Source organism: Sciurus vulgaris, assembly GCF_902686455.1.
Source record: "Sciurus vulgaris genome assembly, chromosome: 3".
NCBI lineage: Eukaryota > Metazoa > Chordata > Mammalia > Rodentia > Sciuridae > Sciurus > Sciurus vulgaris.
The window spans coordinates 125,903,636-125,921,912 of NC_136463.1; the positions used below are offsets into that span (position 1 = coordinate 125,903,636).

The 18,277-nt window shown below is 31.4% G+C and overlaps 1 protein-coding gene across 3 annotated transcripts in view; it reads left to right on the plus strand.

The window, feature by feature from the left end:
• The window catches only part of DYNC1I2 (dynein cytoplasmic 1 intermediate chain 2), a 54,588-nt gene that overhangs the window by 15,864 nt on the left and 20,447 nt on the right, over positions 1-18,277 (plus strand). For 2 of the 3 annotated variants that reach the window (XM_079135024.1, XM_079135023.1), the window contains exons 4-9: positions 609-699; positions 4,946-5,005; positions 7,039-7,154; positions 17,416-17,511; positions 17,717-17,879; positions 17,987-18,086. In XM_079135024.1, coding sequence (XP_078991150.1) covers positions 609-699; positions 4,946-5,005; positions 7,039-7,154; positions 17,416-17,511; positions 17,717-17,879; positions 17,987-18,086 — 626 coding nt within the window. The remainder of the gene's footprint in view (positions 1-608; positions 700-4,945; positions 5,006-7,038; positions 7,155-17,415; positions 17,512-17,716; positions 17,880-17,986; positions 18,087-18,277) is intronic. The other variant, XM_079135025.1, reaches the window with a different exon arrangement.

Consider the following 18,277-nt stretch of genomic DNA (forward strand, 5'->3'; position numbering starts at 1 on the left):
AATTGCTGGAAACTAATGGACATTTTAAAGGAGCCATTCCTTTAGTTGCAGTCTTTTCTCTAAATTGCCCTTTTTTGTTGTTAGAGGGAAAAATAATTTGAAATATTAATTTTTGAAAGAAAAATATTTAAACAGAAGTTAACATTTTAAAATCTTGAAAATCAGAGATTAAATAACTTATTGAAGCAATTTTTGGGTTTTAATTTTGGCAGCAATTGTAAATAATACTTATAATCTGGTGGTCTTGAAAATAAGAGATTAGAAAGGGGAGAAGGAATGCTCTCCTTTGAAAATTAGTAGCCACATTTGGTGATGAATGAGATGAAGATGCATCCTTCCATAATCTTGCCTTTTTAAAATTTTCAAAATATGAAGTCCCCAATGCATTTTGCCAAAGAAATTGCATGAATCTTCAGCATGCATTGTTAACGGTGTCTTTTTCCCCTTTCTTTCTACTGTTCATTTTCATTCATATGTTTTGTTTTTTGGTTTGCCATTTTTTTTTCCTTTTTTGTTAATTACGTCATGTTAAATTATTTTTGAAACGTCATAAGCTGAGCAACCTCTCCGTGTAGTAACAGCGGATACCTGTCTGTTTCACTATTTAGTCCCTCCTCCTATGTCTCCATCTTCCAAATCTGTGAGCACGCCAAGTGAAGCTGGAAGCCAAGACTCTGGAGATGGCGCTGTGGGATCTAGGTAACAGTAATTTTCTTTTAATATTTTAATGATAGAATGCATTCAGTGTTCAGATAGTATCAGTTCTTTAGAGGGATCAATCCCTAAATAGTTGTATTGAGTTAATTTTAACATGTTAAAATCTAAGCAACATGAATATTCTGTTGTAAACTGGGGATAATTTTTTAAATAATATTTTAACTCATACTTTTGTACTCAGTAGTTAACTGATTTTGCAACTAAGAATAGAGTTGTTAATTCAAAATTTTTCTGCTTAAACATTATATTTGTTGTTACATGAATGTTTTGGTTATAAATAATATAAAACCTTTGTTATGCTTAATTCCCCATTCAGTAATTAAAAATCTAAATTAGTTAGGCAGTACATTTCTGTTAACTTTGCTAAGTAAGATAGAAAATGATGCATAAAATATGAAAGATAAGGAATAAAAACCAAGGAATTATTGAGAGACCTTACTGCCAAGTTTTGTTGAACTTGCATCTTACTTGTAAAACTACATTTCATGTTTGTTTTAAGATCCTACATACATGTTGGGACTTGCTTTTCAAAACTTTGGTAAGATTACAGCTCTCTTCCAAAGATCATGTTGAGAAAATTCTTCTTCTTCTCTCTCCCTCTCTCACACACACACACACGCGTGCCGGCACACGCACACACACGTGATAATAGCAAGTCTTTATCATATTTTTTTACTTCTGTATTACAATTGAAATGAGAGTAAACATAGCTAGTCAAAAATCCACAGCTGATTCAGAATCTTTACTTTTAGCCCAGAAAAATCATCAATACCTTTTTAATAGAAATTCAGCTATCAGAAATTTTACCTTTTTTGTGTCTGAGCCCCTATGATTGAAGATACAAGCAAGTAATGAGTATTGAAAAGAAAGGGCAAGAAAAAAGAAGCAAGGGTACTGGATGATCCATAAATTCAATTCTTTAATCAGTTCTTGAATAATCAGGTTATTAACAATTAAAAGGCACATAAAGCATGCCAATTTGAATTTAAGATGTGCAAATCTAGCAGTACTGCTTTTGGAGGTAAATGCTATAACTCTTTTAAAAAAAATCAAGGGCTGAAGTTGTGGCTCAGTGGTACAGTGCTTGCCTAGCATGTGTGAGGCACTAGGTTTGATTCGCAGCACCACATATAAATAAGTGAATAAAATAAAAAAGGTCCATCAACATCTAAAAATACATATAAGTAAAAAGAAAAAGAAAAACTTTCTTTTTAGAAATAATGTTATTATCTTGTAAAATATTATATATTATGAAGGTAATTTATTTAGTCCAAACTCATTTAGGGCTAAACTTGTTTCCTTCTGCATTTTTTTATACAAATGTGTCAGTGTTCAGGGTTTAGGGATGTAGCTCATTAATAGAGCACTTGCTTTGCATGTACAGAGCCCAGGGTTCAGTCCCACCATAAAAACAAACATGTCAGTATTCCTTAAATACCTAAAAAGCAACTGATATTTTCAAGTGAAGAACTTTTTTTTCCCCCTTCTAATACAAACATTACCATAGTAAAAATATTCCCCAAGATTAAAATTTACTATATTAAGTTTATTTGATATTATACTTCATTTTTATGTAGATATATGTACAGTATGAACACATTGTTCCTGATTTTGGATAGAAGTAGAAAGGTTATTTTCATGCATTGTCAGCAAGTTTACCTTCAAAAGTACTGTAACATCTACTTTGGTTTTGAAATAAATGTAAATTAAAATGTTATCCTACTGAGTTTCCTGGACAACTTAGAGGTTATTAGAGACCCTTTGAAGTATTTTAAATTGGTTCAGAGAGTAAGTACTGGTAGGAAAAGTGTGTATAGAACAGATATTCATCAATGTTGTGTTAAATACTAGAGTTTGTCCCTAAAAGTAAAATGTTCAGGACTCTACTTTTATAAAAACATACATTCTCATGATGATTATATCATTAATTTAAAGATACTGTTCATTTTATCGAAGAGCTCTAAGGATAGTGTGCTAACTTACGTTTTGTGTAAAATGTAGATTTTTTTATGATTAATTGTAAAAAATGAAAACGGTAGTTTAATATCTTCAGTAGTATTTGTACTTACTAGAGAAAGAGTACAAATTTAATTGTATTGGTTTCTAAGTGTAACAGAAGAGAAAAAAATCCTTTTTTAAAATTAAGGTGATCTTACATCTCTTATATCTTAACATAAACATTGTCTCCTTTGAGAGCACTGACTCAACTTTGAAACATTAATTTTCAAGAGGAACCAGTATATTCATTTTGCACACACACAACAATAGAAAACTGAGTTCCATTGAAACATCTCTGGATTCCATAATGGAGAGATAATTAATATTGTAGATGGTGATTTTGGTAGTGAAATGATGCATTTCTCAATATGTGGCATTTAAAGAGAATACTCAGATCTGAGAATGAAACAGAATGAACTCATATTGAACAGGAATGATTATAATGGAAGAATAAAGACAGTAAGGAAATATCACAGGAAAATGCATAAAAGATGTATGCATATGTGCACTCCATTAGTTGGCCAAGATGGTCTAAGATTAGAAAACCCAACAGTAGGAAAATATAGATTAGACATTACAAAATACATCTAAACATGTCTGAACCACCTTTTCTAAATGTCAACAATTTCTATTGGGACTGGCAGTATTTTATGAAAAAGTATAAAGGCTATGAAAAGAGATTGCTCCAACTTTGCAGATTAGTAAGTTGCATTTCACTAAGTTTCTGATTCACTTTCTCTGTCATTTCTGTTAGCTTTAAAATTTAGATGACAGTTATTCAATTGAGTAATTCATGCTTGTTCCTTTTTCCGTTTTTGATCAGTTTATTTCTAAGGTTTTTGGGATTATTTTGGAATTGAACTTTATATTTCTGAAGATGCCTTTGACAAGTACAATCATGTATATGGTACAATGCATTTTTAGTACTGGCTATATTTTGAGGTAAAGTTTTACTTAATTTTAAATTAAAATTTAATATCTTAAATTAATTATAATTAATAATATTTTCAACAAGGAGCTTAATGTTACTGATAACAGCTGGAGCTCTTGTATAACGTAAAGGCTGTTGACAGAGCATGCCTTGGAGACCATCACATAGAACCCCTTTTGGTTTAACAAAGCCTATGCTTTTTGCTGTTCATTACTTAGTACAAAGTAGGTCTTCACTGTAGTCTTTTTTCATTGCATATGCACCACCTTGTTTAAATTCTAGTATCTTACTTTATATTTTTTAAATGAAGACTTTCTCTAGTTTGTATCATCTGATATTATTGATTAGTTACATAGGTAAGGTAGAGAAATCATTTGTTGTATTCAAATATTGTAGCAGCTAAAATTCATTGTCCATTATAACATGGAAGTAAGAAATATGACAAAATGAGAATACTACATAGAATATTGTGCGTTTTATAGGAAATATGAACATTATACAGTATTGTTAACTTACAAGGATGTCAATACGATAAATAACTAGATTAAGCTTAAGTGGAAAAGATCCTGTGTAAGATATTTACCTAGTAGGCAGTGCTAAAACATCACCAAATACCTTGGTATTCTCTAAAAGTTAGGTAATTCTTCTGAACATAAAATATTTTTGTAGGGAAAAAAGTCTACTTTTTTCCTAGAGACTATCTTTAGTTGTTTGCTAAAGCAGATGACATGTAAGCCCAAGGCAGTGTTTAACCCATAAATTATAACAGGGTCATATCTTGGAAACTTTAGCTATTTTGTATCCCAGTGGGATAGTCTTTGGTTTTCTTACCAAAAGGGTTATATGTTAACTCATTTCCTTTACCAATATGACAATTTCCTGCACATATTTAATGCTTTGGGCAAGATTAGAATATGTTAAGATGTTTTTATTAATGTTTTTTAGATTAGGAATCTTAAAATTTTAACTTTTATAGCCTAGCTTGTTCTCATCTATAAATAATGTTTTATTTGGGTTATCTGCTTTAATTGTTCTTGTTCATTGTTATTCAGTGTTATTTTCTCATAATCTGAAAATACCTTGTCTGTTCTGCTTTATATGCTTGCATCTTTAACCATGTTGTGCTTATTGCATGCACTACAGCATTGAGTGACACCTAATGTGGGGTTTTTGTGCTAACCAGAACATGGTTTTTAATTGTGAACAGTAATTTAGCTTTAGATATTCATAGAGTGTATTCGCTTAACTAACTTATGACCTTTTTTACTAATGCTTCATGGTTGTCCTACAACCATTTAGGACGCTGCATTGGGATACAGATCCATCAGTTCTTCAGCTTCACTCAGATTCCGATTTGGGGTATTGAATAGATTTATTACCTTCCCTCTTTTATAATTAATTTGACTCTTTGTGAAACTGTTCTAATTTTATTTTGCTTAAATTTCTAATATTGTAATATATAGTTAAAACAAGAATTATATTTAACTCTGACACCTCATTTATCCTGTATCTTTAGTGAAAGAAATATTCTATGTATGTGGTTTTATTAAAGTCTACCCATTTGGATGTCCACATTCTTTATATTATTCCTATATTTTTGTGTAAATTTTTCTGAGATGTACTAAAAACTTTGCAGACTTTTTCTAATATGTATTCAATGTGTAATTGAACCTTTTGTGGGTTATTTTATATGAAACTGTAATTTTTAGAGGAACAGAAATGTTGGTGTCTACATTATGGCCCCAGGTTGCTATTTATTAATTCACAGACTCATTCTAGGCTTCAATGCAAATAGTAAATGTTTGCTGCTGCCATTATGCTGACTCAGATAGCTCTTTTCCCTGATAAATTGCAACTTCTAAAATGTAACTATACATTTGCGAATCATATCTAAAGCAAGAGTAAATAAGACTTGAATGAAGGTATAGAAGAGAAATATGTGAGATCCTTGTACACTAACCAGAGGCTTCTCTATTGGGGGTCCTGAGGCGTCTCCCTTTCCCGTCCTATTCTTTATTTTCAGTAAAAGTGACTTTTGGATAAGTGAGGTATTACCTTCTTACCCTTCTCTCCCTGCAAAATCTTGAAATATTTTGTTTGTTTTAATATTGCAATTTTGACTATTAGATTCCATTTGCATTCAAGTTAGTAACTTGTTTGTAATACTATTGGCATGACCATTTTTTTCCAGCTGTGCGAGTGATTTACATTTTCTATGGTTTGCATGTTAAAAAATCAGGATATAAAGTTCTTATTTTAAATTTAATTCTTATATCCCTGTAGATTACTTCAAATATACTTAAAATTTCACATTTAATTCTTCGACTATGCTTTTTTTTTTATCTTTAGGGCTAAGATATTTCTAAAATAGAAAACCTGTTATAAACTTCCTAATGTCATGGACCTAAATTTATAAAATGTTAATTGTATAACACTTTTATACAGGATTTGAATTAGTTAATAAAACTTAAAAAGATGTTTATATATATTTAAAAGCACTTATATTACCATTGACGTGTATATTTCAGATACCCTGCTTGATATTCAGGAAGTTTCAATAATATCTTTGTTAGATATCCTTTTAAGAAAGCTTCATAATTGAGAACTTCTTTGAAAGTCTTAGACATCTAATATAATAACCAAGTAAAAATCCCCCATATAACTGCTGAAAGATTTTTCTTTTGGTCCATTTTCTTCAGCTGTACCTTTCTTCTTCCATTTCAAAACATAATGCATTTCCTGCATTTAAAACATAAGTGACTTTAGTAGTTTTATTACATTCAGAAGATCTGTTGCTTTAGTGTAGGTATAAAATATCTGGATCTTAGTTTGCCCACTATGAAACAAGGACACTCAATGTGTAGAGATTAGAGATTTAAAAGTTTTAAATATTGCAGTTTAAAATCCAAGTTGACAATGTATTTCCCAATTTCTGCCTAATGTAAGAAGTAGAAAAAGACCTTCAACAGAAACCTTTATTTTCAATCATGGTCTGAGTGAGATCCATGTATCTGATTCTTCAAAAAATACAGAATCATATCCCTGTTAAAAACATCTCTTGCAACCAACCTTTTTCAACAATTTATTCTGAAATTCCTGTGTTCTCTTACTTTATTACCCACACATTTGCTCTACAAAATGAAACTATTTGCTTTTTTAAAGTGAAAAATAAACACCCAAAAGAGTCAGAAGTATCTTTTGTTTTTACTACTCATTCTTTTATTAAATGAAAGCCAATTTATTGTTCATCTAAAATTTCTTAACCAAAACAGATTGAAATTCCAATGTTAGATACACATGAATGTTCAGCTCTTATTTTTAAAAATAACATGGTTTGATGTTAAAATTTATCATTTGTTGTATTTGAAAACATGTATGTTCATTTAATTTAGACGAGGACCTATTAAACTTGGAATGGCCAAAATTACGCAAGTTGACTTTCCTCCTCGAGAAATCGTCACATATACTAAGGAAACTCAGACTCCAGTTATGACTCAACCCAAAGAAGGTGACTATCCTTAATATGATTGTCATTAAGACCACATGTTAAGTAAGTGGATTTTGGGGGGTGGAGTTCTTTCTCTTATTTTTTTGGCATATTTTCTTAGGGAAACATTACAAAACTAATGCTTTATGGCTTCCATATTCATCTTTGTTTTTCAGAGTTTGTAACCTTCTAAAAGTTAACAGTGTAAGTTGTATGTGTTTTTTTTTTTTTTGTTGATATAAATTTAAATCTTTCATACTTCTTTTGTCATTGGTAGGTACTCATTTTTTTTCAACAATTTATTCTGAAATTCCTGTACTCTTACTTTATTACCCACACATTTGCTCTACAAAATGAAATTATTTGCTTTTTTAAAGTGAAAAATAAACACCCCAGCAGAAAATCTTAAGAATGTTCTATTCCTGTTATTGAGAAGAGATTGTGTCCTACAGTAAAGGAAATTATATAAATTGTCTTCTGTAGAGCTGATATGCTATCATGTTATTCAGACTAATGAACAGATATAGACTTCATTCTTAAACTTCATCTTTTATAATTGCTAAGGACTTTATAGTAGACTTTACTCTGTGTGTAATTCCAGAAAGTATGTGTAGACATTGTATTGAATATGGAGTTCTTTGGTTTTTAAAACCACAAAGAATTGCCATTTTTAAGTTGAGTATCAGTTTTTTAAGTAGCATTAAATAGCTAATGATTTAAGCATAAAGTAACTTGCTAATCATTTTCTTAAAACCAGTAAAGCTAATGAATTTATGTCTTACACAAAAACACTTTGAGATCTCTAATACAGCTCCATACAGTCTCTTACCTGAAACCTTCAGAGCCATCTGTGTATCAGAATTCAGAATTTTCCAGATTTTAGGGAAGTGGCAAAGTATATGTACAATACATTAGCACTCCTGCACCATCTTGAGCATTAGTATTTTGACAGCAGAAGGTATGAAATACTAAGTGGGATAAATAATGATTAGAAATAGTTTTACCTCTGATCATCTCAGGTTTACCACCAAATGAGTTATGGATTTTAAAGTTGGTTGCAGTTTTGGAATTGTGGGTAGGGTATTGTGGACCCATAATAAATTATCCTTCTAATAGTCTGTGTATAAGGAAAAAAAATTTTTTCTACTTGTCCAGGAAAATATGTTCATATTTACAGAAAATCAAGTCCAGAAACTATCAAATGTTTTAATTAATTCACTTTTAAAATCAGTTAAATTACCATGTTTCTCTACTAGAGAGAAACGAAAGTAATAGTCATTGCAGAAAACCAAGAAAATACAGGTAAGTGAAAAAGCAGGGTGGGGAGCGGGGATGAGAATCCTCAAAATCTCTAGCTGTTACCGGAAAAAATATTTAAATTTTCTTAATTGTGTATATCTCAAAAGAAAAATAGAGTTATTACTGTTTGCCTTTTGATTTTACAGTAGATTATCAGATACACTTCTTTTTTAGTACTGGGCAGTTAACCCAGGGTTACTTTACCACTGAGATACATCCCCAAACCTTTTTATTTTTTATTTTGAGACAGGGTCTCACTAAGTTGCTGAGGCTGACCTCAAACTTGCATTCATCCTGCCTCAGCCTCCTAACACATACACTTTTAACAATACTTACTCCTTTTTCTGCCCTCTAAGGTTAGAAATGGAATGTATTTAAACACCATGATCATTTCCTTTCACTTGCTCCCAAAAGGAGTTAACATTATTAGACATATAATACTTTGAAGTTTCTGAGGAAATCGGGGTAACTTTTTTATCCACATATGTTTTTACTTGACTATGTAAATGCTTTTTTCTTTCATAAGTGCAACATACTCATCCTAACCAAAAAAAAAAAAAAAAAGTCGCTGATACTAAACTTGAGACATAAGCAACTTTAAAAAGAAAAAAAGTAAAAAAAAGAAAGAAAAGATAAAAGTGTTTAATTATCAGTATGGAGAATACTAAATCTGCAAGAGTCCATAATTTCCAGAAAATACTATTTTATTAACTAGTCCATTAATTTGAGTATTATGTCTGTCCTTTTGGAGCTACATTATTAGATGTAGTAACTCAGAAAGTGAGCAAAATAGCCAAAATGAAGGCATAATGACTCATTTTAAAAACAAAGTAGTCTTTTTTACTTTATTTGGAAATGAGAATTGTATGTTTAGTTATACCGTCATATTTAGAAATGGCTTTTGGATATTTGAAATTTTAAGTATTATAAAGGTGGTTTTGATAGTAACTGTTACAACTATAATTATATTCAATTTAAGCAAAGACATTCATTTTTAAAAATAATTTTTTCTAACTCTTATAGTAGTGTATCAGAATTTAGAAAGTACAGAAGGGATGTAAATGTGTATGATGCAGTTTTGCATTATTCATTGTTAATATTTTGTTTCCAGTGAATATATTGTTTTCTATGAATATGTTTTTCAGAAATTCTCTATATATGTGTGTACATATAGATGCAACTTTGTGACCTACTTGAATTTGTACTTTTAATTACTTACTTTTTAGATGCTTATAAATTTTAAAATATAAACTTGTAATTTATTACCCTTGAATTAATTTTAATATAGAACTGGCATAATATAAGACTGATATTTTTCAAAAAATTATTTTTCCATTTTTGTAAGTAATTTTTAAAAATAAAAAGATGATTTGTTAGATAAACTGATGATTCACAAGTACAAGATAAACTGTGTTCTATTCTGGTTGAAATTATTCAGGGTGTCTTTTTAGCATCACTGTACTTCAGCTCCTTTGACAAATTTTCCATGAGCATGGGAACTATTTCTTCCTTACCTGAAAAGTGTCTGGCATGTAGTAAATACTCAATAAATACTTGCTAAAGAAATAAATTGCTGTTACTTACTCAGGAGAATGATTTTGCCTATTTGTGATGTTTCTTTTCATGCTTTTACTCTGGAAGCACCTACTAGAAAAATCAGTTATTTTTGAGTATTAATGCTATAACATAATTATTGATGAAATTTAGATAAAGGCTATGATTAGTCTCAGGTTTTAATATGACTGTAGACTAATCATTATTTGCTCTTCTCTCCATAAATGAAACCGTTAGATTCTCCTTTATAACCTTCTTGAATTCCATGTTTATATCTACACAGTGGTTTATATCATGTTTATCACTGTGTTGATATAAACATGTGCTATTAACTTTGTTTTCTGTATCCTTTAAATACTGTGAACAAAACTGAATCTATCAGCATCTTTTAAATAAATCATTCAAGTTATTCATTTATAACTTCTCCAAACTTCATGTTTAAATTGATGACTGAAAATTATTAATGGCAAAGAGTGCTCACTACATATCAGTCATGGTGTGAGCCAATTTACATTACTCCTAGTCCTTTCATCAAAACTCTGAAAGTGAAGTTGATTCTTATTTATACATAAAGAAGCTGAAAGAGGTAATTCATCAAGGGTCACCTACTTAGTAGCTGTGATTCTAAAGCAAGTCTGATGGATTGATCGTAAGGCGTGCTTTTCCTCATGCTGCCGTAAAGCAGCAACCTTCATGCTTTTATGATAGTGAACTATAGTAATTACTTCAAGTTGTATTATAATCCAGTATAAACAGCTATAGTACATTCCTTTCTCTTATTATATTTCATTTTTTAAAAAATGTTGACCATAATATGCTTAATTTATTGGTTTAGACCTTTAATTTGAAAAACTTCATTAAAGAAGAGCAGGGTTTGGTTAGCTTGTTTATTGGTATTTCTGCATCAGAATAGTATTTTTAGTGGTGGTCTCAGACAGAGTAATGATTTGATTTTCCCCAGTGCTAAATAGGATATTTCTTATCTTCACTGAGAGGAAGTAAAAATGAGATGGGTGAAACTGAGCCCGGTTTTTTGTTTTTGTTTTTGTTTTTGTTTTATGGTGTGAGGGATTGAATCCAGGGTCTCATACATGCTAGGCAAGTCCTGTACCACTGAGCCACATCCTCAGCCCATGAGCCCAATTTCTAAGGGGTATGTTCATGTCAGCACCTTTTCAGTTTCCTGTGTAGACTAAACTTAGATGTTGATTTTATAAGAGTTGATGTTTGCTTGTTTCTAATCTAGCAAGTGTCCATCGATTCTGAGTTGATCAGTTGGATGTCATCTGTAGATGAAGGCATTGGTATCTTTTCTTTGATTTTGTGATCTTTTCAGTTATAATTTAAGGTGTTTAAGTGAAGGAAAATGAGAATTGTATCCTGATACTAGAAAACCATCCTTAGCCTTTGCAACTACTTATAAAAATACTTTCCTTCCTATATCATTACAGTTAATTTCATGTTTGGGGCCCTTATTGTGAACTTTGTTTCCCCAAGTTGTAGAAATTTTAGAAAAAGGGAAAGAGGAAAACCTTGAAATTAAGATTTTATAGTGCAGGACTAGGGATATACAGTGGTAGAGCACTTGCCTATCCTGCACAAAGACCCTAAATTTGATCCTCAGTACTGCCTCTCCCCCAAAATTATATTGCTATACTTTATATTGCACCACTTTGTGCTTAAATGTACCTGTTCTTACCCACTGCTTTAATACAGTAGCTCTCAAACTCAGCATAGTTGGTTCTCACTTTAGAATTAGGTAAACAGGGCTGAAGTTGTGTGGCTCAGTGGTAGAGCACTTGCCTGGCATGTGTGAGGCCCTGGGGTCAGTCCTCAGCACTGCATATAAACAAACAAATAAAACAAAGGATCCATTGGCAACTTGAAATTACTTTAAAAGGAAAAGAAAAAGAAAGAAATAAAAGAATCTAGTCAGGCTATCTTAAAAAAAAAAAAAAATTATGTAACAGATCTGGGTGTATATGTCAGTGATAGAGTGCTTACCTAACATGGATGAAGCCCTCCCTGGGTTTGATCTCTAGCATTGCCAAAAAAATTGTTTTAATTATATAACAAAAAGTAAAAAACTCACCACAAGAAAAGATTAGAGAAATCACAATTGAGTGTAACAGATAGTAAATTTAGGTAGGCAGTATAATCATCACAGAAGTAGTGAGTTACCAAATTGAAGGTAAAAATTGGTCTTAGCTCTTACCTATCTTCCTTTTTTTTTTTTTTAATGGCTGAACCTATTCTTTTAAAAGTCAGTTTTCATTCTGCCTTGTTTTTCTTTTACCCCATTCTAACCATCTTCTTGCTTTCAAGTTTACTCTATAAGTCGGTAGTACTGTTTTTGAACTGAGGTGCTTTGCTATCTTAAAGCACCTACTGGGAATGAAATTGACTAGGACCATGTGACCTCAGTCAATTTCCTTCTCCACAGGCAAACAGCTTCTGGCAAGAGTGGTGCCCACAAATATACTGCTGGAAGTTACCTTCTTCTCTTTGCCTTTTTAAAAGTTTTAACTCTTTTGAAAAATGCCATTATTTTTTGTTATCTACTGTTTCAGGATGGGTTTTTGGTGTTATTTTTAGAAAAAAGAATTTTTAAAGGAGGAAGAAATCCTAAAGGTTGTTTAATCAGCTTATTTACATCTGTGAAAACTGAGGACCTGGGAAGTTAACTGAAGAACCCTAAGTTAAACGTGAGGGGGGAGGGGGGAATTTGTGGCTATAACAGAACCTGGGAATTGATTTCCAGTGAAATGCCATTTTTGTTATTTCATTCCACTTTCTTACTGTTGGTACTGGCTTGGTTGCTAGATATACTTTTCATCAATACCTGTTGATTAGTATTTATAACATATAGAGAGTTATTATATATCAATAACTCTTACTCTTTTGTTGAATGGTCTTAATACCTGGAATCAATACTTCTCAAATAGACCAAATAGGCCTTCTGGTTAAGAAGGTCTTTATCTAAAAGGGATTTTTTTAAATAAAAATTCTGAAATAACATACTTAATAAATTAGTTTGAACCTTCTGTGAGAATATAATAAAATTGTGCCATCTGTTCTTAATCTTGGATTGAAATACTTTAATCATGATGTTTACAACTACAGCCTTAGAAAAATGAAATATTCGATGAGATCACAGATAACAGAATCCATCATTGATGCCAATACTTCCACAATAAAATCCAAATTTTATATTTAAAATGTTATGTAGAGAAACATATTCCATGTTTAATAAGTGGTGTAAACTACTATTCCTTATTTTTTCCCAGGTTAGCATTATATCTATATTCAAAATACTTCCTGATTAAAAAGCCAGCCATGTATTTTTCCCCAGTTGAAAATCCAAATTATTAAGGAAATAACAAGTGACCTTCTATCTTACTCTAAATGTTTAAAATGAGTAGATTCCATAGATGAATTGATGAAGCTTTGTTCCAATGAAGATTCTCTTAATTGTGAACTTGATTTTTATGGTATAAGAAGATGGAGTTATGGACAAATGGATTGAAATGGAGTGATTCAAAATTATGTTGATCAAGGAAAAAGATTATTCTGAAATATTAAAGGAAAATTATTCCTTTATAGCCTATATTTTGAACTAATGATTGAAGCATTTCCTCTCATGTTCTGATAGATGTTTATAAAGTTATAAGTCGAATTTTTTCAGTTGAATCAATTTTTTAATTTATTTTTTATTCTTTTTAGTTTTACATGACAGGAGAATCAATTTTTATAAGCAACAGATTTCTTAATTTTTAGAACTGATAATCAAATTTCTTTATACTCTGAATAAACAGACTCTTTTGTAAGTTAAGAAATCTGTATAGGATATTAAATTATCTCAAAAGTGTATACCAGTATAATAAGACTACATGTGAATTGATAGCCAGCAAATGTATTTCCTAAACAACAATGCACTAAAGATGGGATTGTTTTTCACTTCATATAGAGAATAATAAGTGAGAGGTTCATAACTAGCAATGTTTATTAAAGATTTTTTTTAATCTTGCATATTTCCTTTTAAATGTGTTATAATGTTTCTAACTAACTAAAAGTATGCTTATGGCTTATTTTATCTTAAATATAATATGACATATAGAGAAAACTTGTTCTAAAGACTCCCTCCTTCACTTTAACAAAAGCCACCCATTTCACAGATGATTTAACTTTGATTAACCTATTCCATTGTAACAGATTATTCCAATAACTGGGATTTCACTGGTTGATGTTATTTCTAGGTGTAGCTTAATTTACAGAACAGCTTTTCTTTCCATCTCACCAAAATACATCACAATTTTGATGTTAACTCAAAGTAAAAAATTCAATGGTTCATTAAACCTAGTTGTAGCATTCATTGACAAGAGATTTGTCATTTCAAAAGTAACTGCTACTTTTCTGTACTCTTTACTCTCAGTTTGTAACCTTAGATTCCCTGTCAGAGGAAACATGGAGTTAACCACTTAGCATATTGTAATGAATATTCATCAGTAAATTGATGTGCCATGGCAGTCCCATTTTTCAGTCTTCCTGCTCTGTCTTTTCCAGTTTTAATATATTATAGCTTATCATGTAAAAGGGACTAGCTAAGAAAATCCTTAGAACTATAATACTATATTTTTTGGCCACGGTTAATAGTCTTTTAGTTGCTATTTATAAGTTTATGATAAGAGATGTGTATTTGTTTCAAAGGAACATTCTTCAATCTGATGTTATTGAAAAGTCTCAGTTATAGTTTTTAAATTCATTTTTAATCCACATACAAGGAGAAATATATACATTGATTCTAAAGTAAAAATCCAAGACCATATATTTTAAATAGTTGATACTTAACTACAACTAAAATAATTTATAGGACACATGCATGGCAGTTGCCAAATAGAGGGGAGATGCAGATCACTAACAAACTTCATTTACATTTTAAATACTAAAAGGAAAAGAGTATCTGTAAACAAGATATTTTCTGTTAAATATGTAGATTATGAGGTCACTTAGCACTAAAATACTGACCATATGCATTATAATAGGAATTTGACACCTGTCACTGGAAATGGTACTTAGAAGCCCAGATAAGTCAACAAAGTTGAGGGAGGAGAATAAGATGTGGATAGGAGGCTGTAATTTATAATTGATAGTGGTTAAGAATGACCTGTCCAGGTAACTCAAAATCTCTATCTTTGATTTTAGGATTTTTCTCCAAAGAATTCTACTGTTTAACCAAATTGAGAGCTAATAGAATTAGCAGAAAATGAAATATTAATGTACTTTTACCTTCACTGAATGTTTAATTGAAGTAAATGTCCTATGCTAAAAGTCAACTTTTGCGTTAAATGTAATTAAATTTATTTTAATACAATACACCTACAGATGACTATGGCAGAATTTTATCCTAATGTTTGAGCAGTATAGTATAGCATTGCCAGCAGTTATACTGTTTTCAGATTAATAATCTGTCATATATGAGAATTCATCTAAAAAGGAGTAGTGTCTTTCTGTTTCTCTATGTGATTATTTTGCCCAAAAAAGCTTTCATTTTTTTAAGTAGCACAAAAGCTGTAATTGGCATGCTTTGTAAGGAAGTGTCAATGTGCAAGAGAGTGGCGATCACTAAGAATTCTTTTACGTGTTCTTTCCCCTTTGCACCACCGCCTCCTCAGCAGGGTCACTGAGATCACTAGCTTTTCTTGAAATGGCCATTTTCACTGGCAGGTGCATTATACCCTGTATTTTCAGATTGTTTTTCCATTCTGAATGTTTGGCAGGTTGATTGCTCTGGCTGCATTGACGGAGAAAGGGCTGACAAATGCGGTTGGGCTGGCTGAAAAGACAGTGATTACTGTTTTCCTTTGTGGCTGATTGAGGCCCTTGAAAGGAAAAATTTTAACCTTCACCATTTGGTTCAAAAGTATGAGCATATATTGAAATCATTCGTGCCATTTATCCTAGTTCTGTAAACTTGTCAGAACGTAAAAATCGCTCAATTTCAAGTAATGTAGGATTGGCATACGTCATTATCATTTTGATTAAGTTGGAGGTTGTATCATTGTGTGCATTATACAGTGTCATTTGAAGCTTTCTTTCCACAGGTACAGTTATATTTTTATTGCTTATACTATAGAGTTAGAAAGATTTTCATAGCTCTCTAAGCCTAACACTATGTGTGTGGTTTGGCAGCTGGTGTGGCCTACAAGCTGCATTTTGTTTGCAGGGTAAAGGCTTGTCTGTAGGCCTCCTGGAGTGCGGGTAATTGCACAGGCTCACCATTGGGGAGAGACACAGGATTGGAGGCAGTCAAGCGTAAGAATGTTATGCCATCCCATTGCCACCTTGTAGCAGAAAGACACAATCCCAGCAGTGCCATCTGGTTGTTGCTATCTAGTCAGCTGGCCTGGCTGCTGGGACCTTGACTTGGCAGCTGGTTCCCATCCTTGACCATTCTTTTGTGTACATTGTATGTATGTGTGTTTTAGATAATTTTGTACACGGGTCAAGGAAATGACTATAACTAACAAGTGAAGTCCCTATGTTGAACAGGCTCTCATTACTTGAGATACATTGTGCTGCAGGTGTCTGCTGCCTCCCCTTATAGACAGATAACACATGCTTAGTAAGGAAAATAAATATTATCTTCATAAAAACCTATCTCTGTTTGTTGCAAAAAAATAGGGTAGACAGGGTTACATGTCCTGTAACATTTTTAAATAAATTAAGTTACTATCTAGTTTGGGAATGTGAGATTTGGTAATTTAGTCTTAGAAATGTATATCTTAATATATAGTTTTATTAAAATTAAAGAAAGCATTATTATAAATGCTCATTGCCACATCATACAACGATGGACAATGAGACTTGCATTTAAAATGACAGAATAGAAAATGTGTCCTGTAGCTATTATCTGCCTCTCAAATAGCAACCTGAGAGTTAATGTAAGCCGTCTTTATGCCATATGAAGACCCATTAGACACTGATGGTTTCAGATCACAAGTAAGCAGCCAGCTCTGTGGGCTATTTTAGACATTTGATTTTCTTCATTCTACAGCATTAATGTGTCAGCATGCTATATAAAACTATGCAGGAGTTGCATGTTGTTCTGTCTGGAATGATAAATGCTTGCAAGCTTTTAGAGACTTCCATGAGGAATTCATCCTACTTGCTTATATATCTTGTTTTCTCTTATGTAGCTATAGAATTTAGTATGACTGTTGTACCACATAGGTGTATATAAAAAGCAAGAGGTTCCACTTAATTCTTCAAGATTATGTTGGGAAAGTTCATATTGTTTGTACTTGTTCTTGGCACAGTGGCTTGCTTTTTCTTTTATCTAGGGAGTTGTGATACCTTTTGAAATACTATCTCAGAGTTACCAGCTACTTTCATAAAAATAATATTTGGTTTTTTTTTTTCCACTTTTCAGATGAAGAGGAAGAAGATGATGTAGTGACTCCTAAACCACCTATTGAACCTGAAGAAGAGAAGGTTTTAAAAAAAGATGAAGAAAATGAAAGTAAAGGTATCTTAAAGAATTTAACTTTAAAATTTTTTGTTGATTCCTCTTAAGATTTATTATTCATTAGACAATTAAAATAGAATGCAGTGCTCTAAATAAAAAAGAGGTAAATGTTAAAAAAGAATGTGTGGCATCCCTGATTCCTGTTACAATGAGTTGACATGATTTGACTAACATAAATCATACCTCAAAAAAAATTATTTTCCAGCTCCACCTCATGAGCTGACTGAAGAAGAAAAGCAACAAATCTTGCACTCAGAGGAATTTTTAAGTTTCTTTGACCATTCTACAAGAATTGTAGAAAGAGCTCTTTCTGAACAGATTAACATCTTCTTTGACTACAGTGGGAGAGATTTGGAAGACAAAGAAGGGTAATGTTTAATTGATAACACTTCAGCTTCAGCAGTATTAAATTATCTTAAGATTAAGAATGACATAAGTTATAACAGTCTTTTTGGGGGTTTGTTTTTTTCCATAGAGAGATTCAAGCAGGTGCTAAACTGTCATTAAACCGGCAATTTTTTGATGAACGTTGGTCAAAGCATCGGGTTGTTAGTTGTTTGGATTGGTCATCTCAGGTAAAATATAACAAAATTGGTTATTATTAACTTATTTTAAATTATAATTAGCATGTGGTTTTATTTTAGTTATAGGAACTTTGTATAATTAAATCAATATGTATCATTTAAAATTGAATAATGGATGATGGTTCTATGCATTTTGTCTTAAGTATTTTAGAAGAAATGGAAACACTATTTATATTTGAAAT